Genomic DNA, 20,737 nt, shown 5'->3' with positions numbered 1-20,737 from the left:
AATGAATTTGCTACATCGTTCGTGAGGAATTTAGTTCTTGAGGAACCTACCTTACCTAGTAATAATATATAAAATAAAAAAAGCCGGTACTTAGGTATCTACTAAAATCGCCAAGATCCTATATAAACCAAGAAACCAAATTTTTTGACATCATCTTCATAATATGTGGATTGGTAATACATAGGTATACTCGTAAGAATACATTTACGTTGACGTGATAATCTTGTCTTATTGGAAGCGTGTAGTGAAAATGTCGAAAATTTCCATCAGTACCCATTGAAGGATACATTTGTGTAAACAATTATTATAAAGCAAATATTTCATAATTTATACCTTGAACAATATGGCGTTAATATCTGGAAATGTGTCGCATTCCACAGGAAACACAGAATTTGGAACTGCTGAACAAACACCGGCTTTAGAAGGGCTTTTGATTGTTACACAACACGACAGCGAGACGATGACTACAGTTGGAGTGCTATAGCTTGGCAAGTTTGTTGATCACACTCCCATGATATGCGGGCGACGGGAGGGGAAGGACTGCGCGGGTATGAAGTCGTGCGCGCGGGGCATCGCTACCTCCCTCCCGGCCCCCGCGTACCATTGGGACGAACGAATTTGCCAAGCTTTATGGAGTAGTAGAAATTATAATTTACTAGTGGACGTCCGCGAATTCGTTCGCGTGAAATTGTATTTTTTACAAATCCTGTGGGAACCTTGGACTTTTCCTGGATAAAAAGTATCCTATGTTCTGCTCCAAAATCCAATTTATCTGTATATCAAATTTCACCTGTTAAGTGTATGTTAAGTGGTATGGCAGTGAAAAGGTAACAGACAGACAGACTTACTTTCGCATTTTCAATATTAGTATAGATTAGAGGATATAAATAATAAATCTATACTAATATATAAAGCTGAAGAGTTCGTTTGTTTGTATGATTGAATGCGCTTATTTCATAGGGTAGAAGTAGGGTAGGGTAGGGGTAGGGTAGGGGTAGGGTAGGGTAGGGGTAGGGTAGGGTAGGGGTAGGGTAGGGGTAGGGTATAGGTAGTTGAAAGTTTACATCGAGTTTCTAGTAGCTAGTATATCTATATCTATAAACGTTTATGTATGAAAAGGAGTCTTCTAGTACTAGGAATGCAGATAATACAGAAGCTAGACTACGATCGGAACTATGATATAACGTCAATGAAACTTGATGTGATTGTAATGCGTTAATTTGGCAAAATTATAGCGGTGTTATTTTAAAATTTGTCACATATTTTAAATACTTGGGATACCAAAGAAATTACCAAAGACTATAAAGAACAAATTAGACATAACAAGACGTCTGTGTATGCAAAAGAAAATGAAGTATGTTCTTTTAATAGATAATCTCGCTTATCACGAATGAAAAAAGATTTAATTTTTGTCGCACCGTTAGCTATAAAGCTCACGCCAAAGCTATATCGTTTGTAAAGTGCTTGACAAATTAACGCCGCTGGCGACTTGACTTTTTCCGATCTCCTTTATCCAAAAGTTTCTGTCCGTCGCTTGTTTCCGTTTTAGTAATAATGAGGATGTAAACGCTTTGAGAAGTAACAAATATAGAAGATGAAGAAATTCTTTATTGCATGCAAAATAATACAAACAGAAATTTGGAAAAAAAACGCCGATTATATAGTTTATTGAAGCCAAAACAAATAAATTACACGTAATTAGGATGACGACTGTATTGTCAGAAATTTCGTTTACTATAAAAATCAACCTGTCTCTGAACCAGTAGTGAAGTATAACTAAAACTACAAACAGTAACAGACCATTCAAATGTGGTGACATAAGCCTAGGTGATTGAAATTAATTTGAATTAAAATAAGAAAAATGTAAATAGCAATAACATGGCTTCAGTATAGTCTACATTTTTTCCTAAATATTAGCATAATAATAAATAAAATATTTTTAACAAAAAATTTGAACCGACTTCAAAATCGGAAAAATAATACTAAAAAGCGAAATATAACATCGTATGTGTTACCTTCTCATAACTTTGAAGGTGGTGCAAAGCCAGTCATGTATTAATTAAAGCCGTTTCTGAAAGAACCATGGGATAGAATTGTCTTTAAATCCTAAAAGTTAATGATTTAATCGGCTTTAGTTATTGCATCACTGTGTTGACACCGCCTTCAAAGTGATCAGAAGGTAGCACATATGATGTTATTTTTAGCTTTTTAGTTTATTTTTGTGATTTTTAATAATCGCTGCCAAGCGCCACAGTTCGTTATTTTCATTTTAACACAAATTTACTGCACCGTTATCATGAATATTAAATGGGACCAATCTGGAAGACTCTTAAAAAAAAAAGATTTTTTTAAATTGGTTAAAAAATGACGAAGTTATGCGGTAACAAACTTAAAAAAATAAAAAACAAAACTCTCACAACAAACTGAAGTTGTTTAAAAACCATGTCTGATTCGGTTCGTTAGTAAACGTGCTTCGCATTGACTCAAGACTGATACTGTAATCATGTTAAAGGATACAATTTTAAGGGATCGAGCTCTGAAGTCCACGACGGTGAACACCTGGTGAGGCTCCAGAATATCCAGGAGGTGGTGCTTTACCAGCTCCCTCTCTTGGCGAGATGCCTTCGCCGTCACTATATCCAGACCCTTGTAGATCTAGAACAAAAGACAAATTGATAATTATATAGCTATAACAATTATTAAAGAGTAGGTACGTCTATGCTATTTTCCGCGGAAACTTTCGCGGCAAGTCAAACATGCATATTTTGTTTAAAAGAATCTCTGAAAATATATCTATACTAATATTTCTAGAAGGCATCTTAGAAATGGTTATTTAAATGAAAATCATTATATTCTAATCACGGAACCATATTGATAAATATTACGTGTACTCGTAATGTTTATGATTCAAACAGGGCCAATTCGTGTAACAAATTTAAAATATCAATTACGCGTGAATTCATTATGTAGTACCACTACGATGCTTTATTAGTATTGACCATTAATTATTTTACAGTAAACCAAGTCAAATGTAGATCATCAATAATGTCACGCCATCAGGCGTGGACCGATTTCAATATTTTTAGGAGAAGGTTATTATGACAGAACAAATTAAAAAAATAAGGGGTAGGGTAGGGTAGGGTAGGGGTAGGGTAAGGTAGGGGTAGGGTAGGGTAGTACCGACGTAATGGCGGGCGTCCGCTAGCAATTAATAAAAATATTAAAACGCATTAAGCAGATATGGTGTATCGTGTAGACCTTCAAACTAGCATCCAGCGTCCACTAAACCAATGGGTTTGAACAATAATAATAATAATAATAATAATAATAATAATAAAGCCTTTATTTCCAATAATATAAAAGTAATTGCAAATCATTGTACATTATCAATTTAGTATTAATTTTAAATATGTCAATTTCAATTTTTACATTATAAGTTTAGTATTAATTTTAAACATGTCAATTTTAATTTAAAAATGTTAAAAAATATTTTATGTCAGAAAAATTCTTCGTCATTGTTAATATTACGTCAGTGCTTTATGTTAGTTAATTATTGGAACGCCCATTTTTGGGCATAGGCCTATGCCCTCCATCTTTCTCCAATTCTCCAATGGGTTTGAACAAGAATCTTATAATTAGTCGGGCCCTCGGACGCAGTCTAGACGCTTTGTTGCTAACTAAAACCTGATATATACGGGACGTATGCTATAGACAGCTGAAATACAAAAGAATGGACGCGGCAAAGTCACCGCTTTGCTCTGTGAATATGTTAATGAAATAATTATGTTAAGGTCTGTAAAGGAATGCGCACATACGTGAACTCAAATAGAGAGGTACCTCGTAGAGTGCTGCGTGGTACAAGATGAACCAACCTCATATATTAAAGACGTATTTCCTTCACACAACATTCCAGAAAAAAAATGTCTCTCCAGACCAACACGTTGACCCTAATACGTTGGACGAGCGGCGTTGGACCAAACGCTGACTAGTGTACATATTATAAATGAGAATGTTGACAATTCCGTCACTGAATAGTATGTATAGACCATTTTTATCATTCTTGTAATTACTATAAGAAAAGTAAAACAATAAAAAGAAATTAAAAAATAGGATTATTTTTTCAAGTTTAACGGTTTTATTGAAAAAAATTCAAAATATTTTTAAATGTAGATAATGTCCAAAAAATGCTAAGCAATCCATTTCACCAATTTCAGTAATGTGATCAGATAAAAAAAATATAGTGGGGCGTAAATTAAACTTAAATTATTTATGTAAATTGGCGACTATAAAAATACGAACGAAAAAATTATGAAATAATATGAATATTAGTTATCTTTGAGAAAAACCATATAGTATGAGATCCGGAACATATCCTCCATCCTCATCTGTTATTTATTAGTTATCACACTAATATTATAAAGGCGATAGTTGTGTGCATTTTAAGAAAATTAAATATCACGTGTCTCAAACAGTGAAGGAAAACATCGTGAGGAAATCTGCATACCAGAGAATTGTCTTAGTTCTCTGCGTGTGTTAAGTCTGCCGATCCGCATTGGACCAGCGTGGTGGACTATTGGCCTAACCCCTCTCATTCTGAGAAGAGACTCGCGCACAGCAGTGAGCCGAATATGGGTTGATAATGATATCCGGGCAATCTCAATCATCAAAAAACCTATTTGCAATGTGTCAAGGTGAAAATTATCCATCATTTATTTACCACTAATAAATAACAGATGTCCTCGATACACAGAGGACATCAAACGGGTTGCAGGGAGCAGCTGAATGCTCGCGGCTCGAGATCGTTTTGTTTGGAAGTCCATGCAAGAGGATATGTCCAGCGGTGGACGTCCATGGGCTGATGACGATGTAATGACGATCATGATGAAATAACAGATGAGGGTGTATATTTCTTACTCCGGATCTTAGACTAACAGGTTGCAACACACTGCGTGTGCGCAAACCTTAAAATCTGTGAAATATATGTAACAGGGCCGCGAGCAGTGGACGAATTGAGCGGTTTCAGTATAAATATTCATGAGCCTATACAAATTATAGATTAAGCGGGAATATTAATTTTGAGAGCGCGTCACGTGAAAAGGCGTAGGTGCGGCCTTCACACAGCGGATCTTTTGACTTAAATTTACCACCATTTATATTTTTATAACAAAGTACGATGTTTATTTTGTTTTTTTAAATATAATATACTACATAAGGCCTAAAGCCTTTACTCACCACGAAGTAACTTGAGACGAGAGAAGGACAAATGTTGACCAATAGCGGTAGAATTGAAAATCGATTCAATTCTACCGCTATTGGTATGGAAATATAATGGGATTCAAAAGTACTCTATCTTTTGAGAGTGAAATGGTACTGGGACAATGTCTTTTTCTTTTTACGACTACTAGCTGATGCCGTGCGGTTCCACCAGCGTGGTTCTCGTTCCCGTAGGAATACGGGAATAAATAATATAGTCTTCCTCGATAAATGGGCTATCTAACACTGAAAGAAACTTTCAAATCGGACCAGTAGTTCCTGAGACTATCGCGTTCAACTAAGCAAACGAACAAACTCTTCAGCTTTATAATATTAGTATAGAATTATGCTTGTACTTACGCTTAGATCTTCTAAATTACGGAACGAATTTAATGCGGTTTTCATCTAGATAGAGTGATTTAAGAGAAAGGTTTGTATATAAGTCAACATTGTTATCCATGCAGACAAAATCGCGGGCATCTGCTATTGTATAATTCAGATAATTTCTGGAATAGGTATTCCTACTACATTGTAACATAATTGTTATACAAATAAAATATAATTAAAAGTTATCATTTTCCACAGCCTATCATTTACGTAAATGAACCCAGTAAAACATCCCAAAATGGCCGAGATAAAGTATCAGAGGGTCAAGAGGTGCACCAAAATAGAATCTTCCGTCTACGGACAGATGACAAGATCAAAGGAGTCACCTTGCCGGGACCTGGAGCAGATTCGATTACGTTCGATTACATTCCATTATGTAAATCATTCAGTAATTATTACAATTGGGTGGGAACACAAAGCTCTCTTCTGTAGCCAGCGGGCCTATTATGTATCTCGATGTTCGTTATCAACCCATATTCGGCTCACTGCTGAGCTCGTTCTTTAGAATAAGAGGGGTTAATCCAACAGGGCACCACGCTGGCCCAATGCAGATTGGCAGACTTCACACACGCAGAGAATTAAGGAAATTCTCTGGTATGCAGGTTTCGTCATGTTTATCCTTCACCGTTTTGAGACACGTGATATTTAAATTTTTAAAATGCACACAACTGAAAAGTTGCAGGTGCATACCCCGGACCGGATTCGAACTTACATCCTCCGGAATCGGAGGCAGAGGTCATATCCACTGGGCTATCACGGCTCTCGATCTCGATGTACCATTGAAATAATGAGTCATTACATAGTTTTTCCTTGTATCTTCGGTTTTTTGATCATCTAAAATAGTTATTTCAACGAAATTTGTTTGACTGCACCATTTTACATGTGTACTTAACTTTTTTGTCTCTACGATCATCTAACATGATTATTACAACGAAATAACATAAGTTTTTCGTTAAAATAACGTGCTTGTCTGCCCTCACTAAGATTAAAAAAAACAGACAGACATTAAAATGTGCGCGAGTGATATTATAAGGGTTCCGTCTTTGTACTACGTACGTTCGGAACCCTAAAAAGCACAACTCTGGTATTAATAATTCTACTATAAACGTCATGGCTTGTACATAAATCATTTCGAAAACTATAACAAACTAAAAAAAAAAACACAGTTACTTAGAAATCACACATAGACACTTAAATTTTATTTACATAAGTATTGAAGATACTTTAAGGGACATTTACAAGCATCATTACGACTACAAACATTTAAAATAATTCGTCGGTATATCATATTAACGAATTAATAAATATGAGCAATAATCTAATCTCGGCCATTATAACTCACAGTCCCTGGAGGGCCTCAGCCAGACGGAACTATTTAGCGACGATAATATTAATATAAACACGCAGACTAGTGGAATTATTATAGATGGATTTGTCTTCTATCTTCAGTCGTGATTAGATACTACCCTGTCGGTAAAGATGTACTGCAAAGCAAATTGTCGTGACAAAGGGGTGATTAACTTTAAACACGTAACCTGTTCGAGTATTACCTACATTTTACATTATAAATGACAAAATTGGAGGCAATTGGAGGCTTTCAACATTACACAAGAAGTAGAATTAAATATTGTATGTTAAATAATGTTACGGAGAACTCTATTACTAGAGACATAAGATTCATAATCACTCGCCTGTATCTAGTTGTTTACAACTTGAGTTGTTTATAACCTTTTGTTATTGTTTTTTTGTCGAATTTCGTAGAATAAACAACGTAGGCGTTCCCTGAATGGTCTGGAATCATTCTGATGGGTCATGCAAGCCGGACGGCCCTTGCGGGGCAGTTGACTTTCGGAGCGAAGCGCAGTAACATCAAGTGTTACCAGCGATACAAGTGACCAATAGTGAACTAGGCTACGATTTTTGACACCGAATTTCCTACGTTTCAAAGTGTGTATTGATATTCGGATTGAGGAGTGGAATAAAATCTCATTCGAGTTACCAGGTGTTACATTCCAAATCTTCGAACCCAGGGTTCGTAACAATAATAAACATGATGTTCCTAAAGATTTATGATTTTAAAAGAACGACCGAGTTTATCGCTGATTCTACTCAGCATAACTTGCCTTCTGTACCGGTGGTAGTCTTAACAAATAGTCAAACTTGATGTTTCAAAAATGTTTGTAGTCTAAGAATACTTGAAATAAAAGAAATTTTGATTTTGACTAAGAAATAGGATACAAGTATGAGTTAACGACACGCATGATCATAATAAGCTTCGTCTATCATTATCGCATAGTCAGTGCAATTGCCATGCGACTACGATGTTTTAACATAAATTAATGATTCCGAATCAAAATTAAAACTTAATTTTACTTTATAATAACGTATTATAATGTATTTTTAGCGATGACATGTCCGTGATAACGACTTCACAATGAGGGTAGGTTATGATGCAGTCCAAAATGTTCGTGACCGAATAAAACTCCTTCGAGGTCTCATTATAGAAAGATATTTTTAATTTGGCGGTTTATGTGACCAACATAATATCTTCTCCAAGTTTAGTTAGTCAGCCGTTAGTGCATCGGATCAGGCAGTCCAACGGGCAGAACCAATGGGCAACCACGATCTTTCGGGAAAAACTTCGGGTCCTTAATCGTGGAGGTATTATTTCACTAAGCATGTATGCTTCGAGGCACATAGTTCGAAGAGGCGATGGACGTTGGGCTCCCGAGGAGCTGGAATGGCAACCCCCCGCACTAGAAAGCGCAGTTTTGGTCGACCCCAACACTGAGCTTACTAGTGCAACATATCATCATTAGCAACCCATTTTCGGCTCGCTGTTGAGCACGAGTCTCCTCTCAGAATGAGAGGGGTTAGGGGACTTGAGTTTACCCCTTGATCGTGGACCTAATGAGGCATCAGTTTCGCTAAATCTTCTACCTTCACACAGGAAGTAAAACTATAACAAAATGTAATTAGGTTATCAAATGTAAACTAAAATCTTGGATAATTATTTAAAAGAGCAGAATCTGCCTTCTGAAACTGTGGTAGAGTCTAATGAACTAAAATAATTTTGATTTTGATTTTTTGAAAGCTAACACTATACTTATACTATATGAAAAAACCTATTATACCTTTTTTTATTCTTTACAAGTTAGCCCTTGATTACAATCTCACCTGATGGTAAGTGACGATGCAATCTAAGATGGAAGCGGGCTAACTTGTTCTACACGACATCGTACCGGAACGCTAAATCGCTTGGCGGTACGTCTTTGTCGGTAGGGTGGTAACTAGTCACTGCCAAAGCCTCCCACCAGCCAGTCCTGGACCAATTAAGAAAATCTTAATCGGCCCAGCTGGGGATCGAACCCAGGACCTCCGTCTTGTAAATCCACCGCACATACCACTGCGCCACGGAGGCCGTCAATTAACCGTCAACCGTCAAGCCGTCAAAACCTTTGGGCTTTACCCACCGAAAGGTCAATGTACTTTATTGCCAGCTCTTTTGGTACGGAGTATAAGTGAAACATTTATGGTCACTTGAAATATATGCGTTTTATACGACACAAGATTTATAGAGTCAAAAAAAACAGTTCACCTTGTCTGGCGCATTATTTTGACCTATTGCGGTAGGACAGAACGCGTCCACATAACTTGACCCCTATTCGCATATAACACATTGCCAACCACGTATCTCCATTAGGATACAAAAACACCAGTTTATTTAGAGCCCCGGTTTGGTATTGTTTTTGGGGCGGCCGAGACTTTTTGCGTCAGATAACCTCCTCAAGTGCATCCAATTTGCATGGGCCTCCCGTTGTATTACTTTCAGTAGAGATCAATGACTACTTTATTTGGTCGTTTTTGTATCACAATGTAAACATATGATCGTGACGTTACTGTTTCATAAAGATAGTGATATGGGACGATGATAATTTGCTTACGGTACGGCGTTTTAATTCATAACAGCTAGCCACTCAATTTACAGCGTTTAGACCGGTCGCATCCTTAGCTTCTTTTGTGGGTGACTATGGCGTCCCAGGCACAGAGTAAAGAATGATCCAGAGTGAGTCTTTACAAGCAGCGTGGTGAAGCCGGTGAAACCCATAAAAAAGTCACGCGTCTCCTTGACATCCGCATGTACAAACTGTTTTCATAACAACAGTTATGTAAATTAGTATAATTATCAATAATTACCAATAAAAAATACTGCATCTTATTTCTTTAGCTTTTAAACAGTTTTAAATATATAAAAAAACAAGACGCCATTTTTCTTGAAAGTTACTGATGCGAATCGTGTCGCACTGACTCGAGAATGTAGCCGTTTTTGAATTTTGTATTTGAGGCGGCTACGACAACGTCGTGTTCCGTGCGCTCTATCTGTTTAATCTTTGGTCCCAGACATGACGTCCGGACGTATGATCCTCTCCCAATAGAATTACAATTTAAGAAACTAGTGCCAGTCATTAAATAGTTGCGGAGTAAAATGTTAGCTTGAGTTGGATCTAATGCTACTGTCAAGGGGCTAGAGGATTATAGTTATATTTGCCTTTAATTCTCCCGACGTCATGACTGAAACTCTTACAACTACCCTCAATAGCTTCACGGTAGGAGCGGTCGGACTCATCACCGAGGGGTGGTGGTTCGATCCCCCCGTTGGTCTATTGTCGTACCTACTCCTAACACAGTCTTTCCCGACTAGTTGGAGGGGAATGGGAATATTGGTCATATTAAAAAAATAGGGCCAAATATTCTTTATTAAAAAAGAAAAGAAACTAGGGTTTGTCTACAACTTTGTTCGTGCACAAATTGTACGACATTTTGTATCTATCTATATTTCGTATTTATGTAAAAAAAAATTATAGCTTCTCTGTACAATGTTTCATTCCCTTTTTCGTATCTTCCAAGTTTCTATATTTTTTTTATCTATTTCTATATTTTTATTTCCACAAAAAGTAGCCTAAATATATTTTGAAGGTTCAATAAACTTGGTTTTTAAATCAAAATTTGACTACAATTACTTCACCAGTTTAACAAGAAAAATAGACAGAATAATTTTAAAATTGTTTTCGAAATAATAGGAATTGATAAGAAGTTAAAAAAAATCAATCGCTCCTTTTTTAGAAGTCATTAAAAATCGACTGCCAATGGATATACTTGAGAAAATATAATGTTCTTTATCAATCAAAATGCATAGAATTTTCAAGTCTGTGCAATTATAAGATATTTATTATAATAGGTAGGTAATATTTTATTTAATATGCGTGATTATCTGGCCTTAGTAACGGAATTTAATAAAAAATATAATATTGTATTCCTCTATTGTATTAATAAATAATGATTGTCATTAAACTATTGCAATAATTGCGATTATTAATAGATACGATGGCGATTGTTAAGGAGTTTCACATTTTTTTTGTTTTGTTTATATTCTCTTAAGATATTCATGAATTACACGAAGGCTATCTAATAAAATAATTCAAGGCATTCTAAACAATCATAATTTAAGGTAACATAACTATTATAAACATTCCAAAAGATATCTAAAATCTAAAATCAAACAAAATATTTGAAGTCTGTTGAAACAAATAATTATGCGAATTGCTTAATCTACATAGACAAAACATTTTTAAGTATTCAGTTTTTTTTCTTAGAGTCTTATACCAGTGGGTATGACCTTTGCCTTCGATTCGGAGGGCGTAGGATCTTCATCGATCGTGGGGAAACCTGCATACCCACATTTGCCATATTTTTTTAAATATATCCATGATGCCACTGCCTTGGCAACAGAAAGAAATATGGCGATAGTATCTGCCCGGTCTGTCACAAAGAACTCTACCAAAATAACTTTAAATAGTTCAAAAACCTAAAAAGCACGCTTAGCACGCACTAAAAAATACAAATATTGGATTTAAGTCACGTGACAATTTTTTTCGTATTCCTGACAGCAAATCCTTTTATTTGATATCCATATCATGGAAGTGGATTCCAAACAGCCAGTCCTCTATCTTGGGGAGGCCGCCATATTGGATTTGTAATGACATCTCTTAGATAGTCATGTATTGTCATCAAAACTCAGAGCGTGTGCAAAATTTCATCCTAATCGAAGACCGGGAAGTGGGTCAAATTATGATTCTAAGATTTTTTTACATACATAGTTACAAGTGAAGCTAATACAAAGCGTGTAAAAATACACATAAACTAGGTACTACATATATAATAGAGTGCACACCATAGATGCAAAAATGCCCTACCTAACCTAAAAACTCATTACAAACCTGTATTGCGATGAGAATTCACTTTGTACCTATAGTGCACACCCTAGTTAAAAACCCTGTGCACGCCACTGCATATAAACTAGCTCAGTATTAAAGGGCCGGACTCGTCACCATGAGGTGGTGGTTCGATCCCCGCACGCTGGACTATAGGGTATTTGAGTCATATCAAATTTAATATAAATAATATTAATTTCGTGCAGTACATGGAATAAGGGCCCGAATTAAATCGATATCAATTAATAAAAGTCAAGGATTCTATCACGATTTTTTTCAAATTTTCCTAACGTCAAAAACGTTGTCGTCCATTTTGTGACGTCACTAACACACTAGTATTTTTGTCAAACGCCCTATTCCCTTTGTATGGGATTTATAGTGACGTCATGAAACGTGACTGTCATGGCCGTAAGGCGTTTTGGCTTGTATTGTCAAAAACATATTTAATAAAAACGAAAATTTTCATGTAATGATGTTAATGATCATCATTGTAATCAAGTATAAAAAACAATATGAAAAAAAAATAGTCTAGTAGTACCACAGAAAACATATGAACTATTTAAGACCATTTAAAAAAATGTCAACTATCCTATTGTCGTACCAAAATTACCAAAAAACGGGTGTTGTATTACCAAACCACTAGACTCTCGGATTCAATAAATTAAAATATTTAATTTTTAGCTAGGCTCACTCGACCAGATATTAACTGTTTAACTCAAAACAGGCCTATGTCACGATGATAACCTTTTGTTTGGCGGCTCGTCACGTGACTCGCTAAACGTTATTTAATACTTTAAAAATTGCACGCATTTTGTTGGCTACGTATATAAATACGTGTTATATACGCGATACGTCGTGGAACATGTTGCTATGTGGATACGGGTGCGGCCGAGTGCTAGCGGCGATGTTTAAATAATATTTCATTGATTTTAGTATCAATGAATCAATGTCTTAAATAACAGAAGCGGGAAACTCATTGTGACTTCAACTTTCGTCTATATAATATGTTTTAAGCAATTCAGTGTCAAATTTTATGTATGTTAAGGAAAAAATTGTGGTGGAACGGCCTGCGGGAATAAATAAGGATACAATTAATAATTTTCAGTAATATTTTCCAAGTCAAAACTGATTTGGCCAGCGGTACTATAACATAACCCTTTTAGAGAGTTATTAAACAATATAAACATAACCCTTTTTCCATTTAGAGAGGGTACATTCGTAAGTCGACGATGGGATAATATATGCGAGATTTCAAGAAATTGGCAGTGTAAGCAGGGTAAATTTTTACATTTTATACTACGCATATTGTGAACATATTCTTCCTTTATTTCTAATTAACTACTATTTCGTTTCTGTCTTTTCTCTATTAAGGCGATAAGCCTGTACAAAACACTGTTAATTATTGGGATTAAAGTTAAGATTTTCCGAAATTCGTCAACCCCTTCAGTGTTAAGTTTCAGATAGCTAGTAGGCTTTTTTGTTTACATCGGTCTTGCGGTATTAAGTCAATCGCTGACGCCGCGCGGTTTCACCCGCGTGGTTCCCGTTCCCGTAGGAATACGGAGATAAAATAGTCTATAGCCTTTCTCGATAAGTGGGCTATCTAACACTGAAAGAATTTTTCAAATTGGACCAGTAGTTTCTGAGATTAGCGCGTTCAATCAAACAAACAAACTCTTCAGCATTATAATATTAGTATAGATTAGAACTTAACCATAGCAAGGGAATAATATATTTACTTAATAAATAGACCTATCCACGTCCATCGAAACCCGCTCGCAGTTGGACCGCGTACATCATTTAAAATTTGCAGATAACAGATATCTGCCAAGGCCATCCAGTTATCGCCACGATTTTGTACTATGACCACGCACATTAAAACTAAAGTTGTACTACATACATTGAGAGTTATGAGTACGTAGTAGCTAATGCACGCTTTTTTGTCTACCTTGACATTTTCCTCTCCAATTAGTCAAACTCTGTTAAGAGTGGGTACGAAAAAATTCTAACAGGTGGAGATCGAACCTGTGTCCTCTCGGTGTGAGTCCCCTTTATCTTGGCGTGGACTTATTGAGGCTTAATTTGAACAAAATTCTCTTTTTGTACCAGTAATGCTCAAAAAAATATTTGGATGATTGACAGTTTGGCCATTGTTTGTTGATTGACATCTCCTAAAGCTACCATAACCATGAAAACTAAGTGGATATGACTTTGTCTTCGATTCAGAGAACGTAGTTTCGAATTCGGGGCATGCACCTACAACTTTTTAATCTTGTGCATTTCATGAAATCAAATATCTCGGTAAAGGAAAAACATCTTGAGGAAACCTGCATACTTGAGAATTCTCTACTCGTGTGAAGTCTGCGAATCCGCGTTGGGCCGGTTTGGACTATTAGCCTAAGCCCTAACACCTCTCGTTCTGAGAGGAGACTCGTGATCAACAGTGAGCCAAAAGTTTTTGATGATGAAAGCCACCATGGTCTGAACATAGTTACCTATTTTACCTATGGTAGGAACTTGGCCTAAAAAATTAGCCGAATATGCAGACAGTAGACATTTCATGAGGTTTTTATGAAAAAGTTTGTTTTGTATACTCGTAGATGGGAGACCTCTGTTCTGCTTAAAAATATTTATGACAAATTGCATAAGGAATCGTTTAGCGATACAACTGCGAAAAAAAGACAATTATTATCAATCATACAGACAGAAAATTTTACGCATTTACAATACATGTGTGTAAAATATGGGTAATCAAATATGGTGACAACTTCATTTAAAACCTTAAAGCATTAATATAAAGATCATTTTGAAACGGCATGCTCGTTTTGTTAAATGTTGAAGTGTTTTAAAAAGTTCATCGCACATTGTCACATTAATAGCTATTTTGTTACAATGTATTTATCTACAACTTAACAATGTGATTCTCTTTCTAACAGGATACTATAGATAAAGACGAATTAGAGGCTCAAATTTTTGAATATACAAACTAAAAGTCTAAAATTAATAGTAATGCATCATAGCAGCTTTAACGTAGCATTAATTTTGTTTTTATCATCAGCATACAAAACTTTTGGTTAAGTACTTACTTAATTGTGTAGAGGACTATTGATGAAGGAATATTTACTATTTTTAAGGGCTTCTTAAATATTATTGACTCTACTCAACTTTTCAACTCCAAATTATTCGAGCTGATGACACAATATTACACCATTTTTTAAATATTTTTTTTATTTTTCGGCTGCTTCTTTATGTCTGTATCCAAATAGTCACATATTTTTTTCGTTTTGTAAAAGTCGATTTAAAAATTCATCCATCAATGGAAAGCTCATCAATCAAAAGGAATTAGCACCCAGCATTGTCTATATTTTATTTCTGTATTATTACGGAAATGGGATCTACGCGGGTGAATCCGCGCCGTGTCTACAATAATAAAAAAATGTTATGAATTGATGACATGTTATGTTATGGTGACAATACGTTGCGGCACGTGCGGTAGTGTGCTATCAACGAAATGGTCGCACACGATAGACATTCCTTATCAAATGTTAAAGTAAAGTCAAACTGGTTTCTGTATAATTGAGTTTCCGATAGCGCGATATCGTCATTGACAAAAATGCGAATTCTCCGCAGGATCAGCTCAATGGAAAATAACTCAGGTATTAGCATACTAATTCGTTATGTCGCGAACAAATATGTATTCATAAAATCTGTTGCTAACTTCTGTATAACGACAGACAATGATATTTTATAATATAGATAGGTTACGTGCCTGCAAAATCACCGCAAGTGACCCGAATTTAGCGACTCCACTGAGCGCACACAAGGACAATTTTGTGTTTTTTTACATTATATATTTAAGTATATATAGTTTTTATACTTCTTGAACACACAATTCGACATAGTAGACAATATTTAGGTATTATTTGTTTAAAAAACTTTTGTTGTTTGATAAGCGACTAAATGAAATTAAGACAATTATACACATTTGTCCGCTTCAGTTTTGAAGCGCAAGTGCCCTATCTCTAGTATAAAACTTCGATGAACAACAGACGTACTCTTTAAAGTACTTTTAATGTTGAATAATAATCAATCTACGCTAATATCATAAATTTAAAAGTAACTATGAAGTAAAAAAAATATTATATATGTTTATAAAATTGTGTAAGTTGTAGGAAACAGAAAAACAATATCAAATAAGTAGGGGGTCTACCCAACACGGAAAAACATGGCAAGGGGTTTAAGACACAAAAAAGTTTGGGAAACTCTGCACTAGACGGCCTCCGTGGCGCAGTGGTATGCGCGGTGGATTTACAAGACGGAGGTCCTGGGTTCGATCCCCGGCTGGGCCGATCCGGGTTCGATTGAGATTTTCTTAATTGGTCCAGGTCTGGCTGGTGGGAGGCTTCGGCCGTGGCTAGTTACCACCCTACCGACAAAGACGTACCGCCAAGCGATTTAGTGTTCCGGTACGATGTCGTGTAGAAACCGATAGAGGCGTGGATTGTCATCCTCCTCCTAACAAGTTAGCCCGCTTCCATCTTAGATTGCATCATCACTTACCATCAGGTGAGATTGTAATCAAGGGCTAACTTGTAAAGAATATAAAAAAAAAAGAGTATCATCAAAAAGTTGCAGACTATCCGTTATTATAGGATATACAGGTATTTCAGAGTTGTCGACTAGTAAACACTAGATGATAAACACTAAGTTTGTGTGTGTGTGTGTGAAAGTGTGTAAGTATGTTTGTTCCTCTTTTACGCTGCGGCTACTGAAGTGATTTAACTGAAATTTGGAATGAAAATAGATTTACTCTGGATTAACACATAGGCTACTTTTCATCTCGGAAAACCCATTGTTCCCGCGGAATCTGTGAAAAACTGAACTCCACGCGGACGAAGTCGCGGGCGTCCGTTAGTTAGGTAACAAATGATATACAATATGTACTTATTAAGATGCGTAGGTGCTCAGCCATACACATAAAAGCTTATATGGAGTACCTACGTCACTTATGTACTATCACTTTGTTATTTGTTAAGCGATATAGCGCAAAGGGCAAATGAGAGTGAAATGGCGTTTGACACAGTGCGTTATTGTGTGGGTCGGTGACGTCATCGTATGCATGAATGATCACCCACGCACACATTTGTTTACACATGTCATAGGTTGATCCAAAGGCTAACATCATTTTTGTATAGCAAGTGAGAACAGATTTTTTTCTGGTTAGTAGCAAAATGCATCTTCAGGAAACAAAAAATAAAGCAATGAAATAAAACTATTATAGCTTTAGTTACTCGCAGAGAGATGTTGTATCAATCTAACACAAAGTCTAACATAAGTATGGGACCTTGAATGATACGTCATTCAAGAATAACTCCAAGAAATCCGAAGACCTGGCAGACTACACATTTCCTGGCTCAAAAACCTCCGCGAGTAGTAGAGAACCGTCCGTAGAGTTAGGATAACAATTAATGGTCTATAACCTCCTCAGATGAAATGGCAGTTAAAGAAGAACATGAATTCTCAAAAATTGTACTGTCATTATGACCAGGAGCCGTGATAGCCCAGTGGATATGACCTGTGCCTCCGATTCCGGAGCGGTGTGGGTTTGGATCCGGTCCGGGGCACGCACCTCCAACTTTTCAGTTGTGTGTATCTTAAAAAATTAAATATCACGTGTCTCAAACGGTAAGTATGCAGGTTTCCTCATCATGAGGAGACCTGCATAATAGAAAATTTTCTTAATTCTCTGCGTGTGTGAGTCTCCTCAATCTGCCAATCCGCCCAATGCGGATTGGCAGATTGAGGAGACTCGAGCTCAGCAGTGAGCCGAATATGGGTTAATAATAATGATGAATATGATGATTATGACCTCGGCTAAATAGAGAATCGAGCACAAAAAAGTGCGACGCCCCATATACAGGAAGAGTCAACTAGACGCAAACTTTATACTAGGGTGGCATAAAAGTAGAAGGCAAAATATGCACCGATAGATTTACATTCTAGCTTTTATATACGCTGTATTTTCTTAAAATTTATACCAGGTTACTATGTAATCTAGGAAGTATGTTGTACTAACAAAATGAGAACAAACGTCAATGTACCAGGGCACTATAAAACCTAGGAGGCAGAGATAGCGAATGTGTGGAGTGTAGTGAATTATTCGGTGACGTCATGCGACGTTTATGAATGAAAGGCGCCCACACACATCGACGCTATAGATTTATTTGTGTACACTACTTTAACAAGACGTTAAGTTCATGACATACAATATTTACGAGTATAAACAATATTGCCGGCAGTTTAATTCAAGAGAAATATGAGAGATTCACTCACGTAACAACTGAAAGTTCGAAATAATTAATAAATTGATTTGTAACAGAGATATAGCGGAAGTAAAACCGTGATAGCCCAGTGGATATGACCTCTGCCTCTGTTTCCGGAGGATGTGGGTTCGAATCCGGTCCAGAGCATGCACCTCCATCTTTTCAGTTGTGTGCATTTTAACAAATTAAATATCACGTGTCTCAAACGGTGAAGGAACATCGTGAGGAAACCTGCATACCAGAGAATTTTCTTAATCCTCTGCGTGTGTGAAGTCTGCCAATCCGCATTGGGCCAGCATGGTGGACTATTAGCCTAATCCTTCTCATTCAGAGAGGAGACTCGAGCTCACCAGTGAGCCGAATATAGGTTAATAACTACGATACCTATGTATACATACGGTTGAATAAGGTAGAAGGTATTTTGATGTCGCTTACAAAATCGTGCAGCCTTCCTACTATTTTCTAATTCAATTCAGCATTATTTTACTTTTGAACAGAAAAAAAAACTGAAATCAGTTAAAATATAAAGAATGTAGGAACAATAATTGCAACACCACAGGAATAATAATCGGTGTCGTATTTCTGCTAATTGTCAACAATCAGTGAAATTTAAAGCGAAGTATGCTTGTATTGCTGCAAATAATGGCTAATTAGGTAATCGGTTTCTATTGCGTCATTTCCTTTAGCATCTCATGTTTTCCATCATCATCATTTCATATTTTCCATTGACAATTAACTATGGTCTTAAAGACCTGAAGCTTTTTTTTTATTAAAAAGAATATTTGCCATATCTTTTATAATATGACCAATATTCCCATTCCCCTCCAACTAGTCGGGAAAGACTGTGCTAGGAGTGGGTACGACAATAGACCAACGGGGTGAGAATCGAACCACCACCCGTCGGTGATGAGTCCAACCGCTCTAACCGTTGAGCTATTGAGGCTTTATATCATATAGGGTCAGGCCTCCCTCTTTATAGATGGAATATGGAGCATAGACCAACCACGCTGTTACAATGCACGATTGCAGCAATTTTGACGGCCTCCGTGGCGCACTGGTATGCGCGGTGGATTTACAACACGGAGGTTCTAGATTCGATCCCAGGCTGGGCATATTGAGATTTTCTTAATTGGTCCAGGTCTGGCTGGTAGGGCGCTTCAGCCGTGGCTAGTTACCGCCCTACCGGTAAAGACGTACCACCAAGCGATTTAGCGTTCCGATACGATGCCGTGTAAAAACCGAAAGGGGTATGGATTTTCATCCTCCTCCAAACAAGTTTGCATTGCATCATCACTTACCATCAGGTGAGATTGTAGTCAAGGACTAACATGTAAAGAAACTACTATTAGATATTGATGTTAGTGACCGGGACTGACCTCGGATCCGAAACCAAATAAGTCTGACTCTAAATTTATTAGTATATCCAAACTATTGCTATTAACTTGGATTTTTTTTATTAGATTTTCTTAGAATGATAAAGTTACTATGGGCCTCTTAAGAAGGCTCACAGTCATACAGCGTGCGATGGAACGAGCTATGCTCGGAGTATCTCTGCGTGATCGAATCAGAAATAAGGAAATCCGCAGAAGAACCAAAGTCACTGACATTTTTTTTTATTCTTTTACAAGTTAGCCCTTGATTACAATCTCACGTGATGGTAAGTGATGATGCAATCTAAGATGGATGCGGCCTAACTTGTTAGAAGGAGGATGAAAATCCACACACCTTTCGGTTTCTACACGACATCGTACCGGAACGCTAAATCGCTTGGCGGCACGTCTTTGTCGGTAGGGTGGTAACTAGCCATGGCCAAAGCCTCCCACCAGCTAGACCTGGACCAATTAAGAAAACCTCAATCGGCCCAGCTGGGGATCGAACCCAGAACCTCCGTCTCGTAAATCTACCGCGCTCACCACTGCGCCACGGAGGTCGTCAAAATAGCTCATAGCATAGCTCAGCGAGTCGCGAAGTTGAAATGGGCGGGGCACATAGTTCGAAGAGCCGATGGACGTAGGGTTGCGACGAAGGTGCTGGAATGGCGACCCCACACTAGAAAGCGCAGTGTTGGTCGACCAAGTGAACTGACGACATCAAGCGAGTCGCAGGGATTTGCTGGATGCCGGCGATTCTAGATCGTGATGCTTGGAAGTCCCTACAAAAGACCATGTCCTGCAGTGGATGTTCATCGGCTGATATGATGTCATTGAATTTTCGAGGCATATAACCTCACTAGCTTTCCAAGTCCGGGTTGGGATTTCTTAAATTTTCCAAGTAAAAAGAAATGCTCAATATTTCATAAGGAAAATGTATAAAATTCGTAATTATATCCAAAAAAACCCAATATAGGAAGCTTAAGGAAAATCAAGGGTATAATACCTAACTAGGGCTGGAACGTTTTTATTCGTCAAATAAATGAGGTATTTCGTTTTTTTTTCATAATAATACTTTTAGACCCACTACGCTACTTTAAAGCGGGTTGGCAGGCTTAGAGAGGTAATGTTT

The 20,737-nt window shown here is 36.9% G+C and overlaps 1 protein-coding gene across 2 annotated transcripts in view; it reads right to left on the bottom strand.

Annotated features, from left to right (window-relative positions):
- The window catches only part of LOC112046289 (tRNA dimethylallyltransferase), a 270,203-nt gene that overhangs the window by 126,410 nt on the left and 123,056 nt on the right, over positions 1–20,737 (bottom strand). For both annotated transcript variants that reach the window (XM_052885840.1, XM_024082887.2), the window contains one exon: positions 2,518–2,655. In XM_052885840.1, coding sequence (XP_052741800.1) covers positions 2,518–2,655 — 138 coding nt within the window. The remainder of the gene's footprint in view (positions 1–2,517; positions 2,656–20,737) is intronic.

This window comes from Bicyclus anynana, chromosome 15, assembly GCF_947172395.1.
Source record: "Bicyclus anynana chromosome 15, ilBicAnyn1.1, whole genome shotgun sequence".
Classification (NCBI taxonomy): Eukaryota; Metazoa; Arthropoda; class Insecta; order Lepidoptera; family Nymphalidae; genus Bicyclus; species Bicyclus anynana.
Note: the sequence above shows the minus strand (reverse complement) of the source record. Positions and strands in the feature narration are given on the sequence as shown.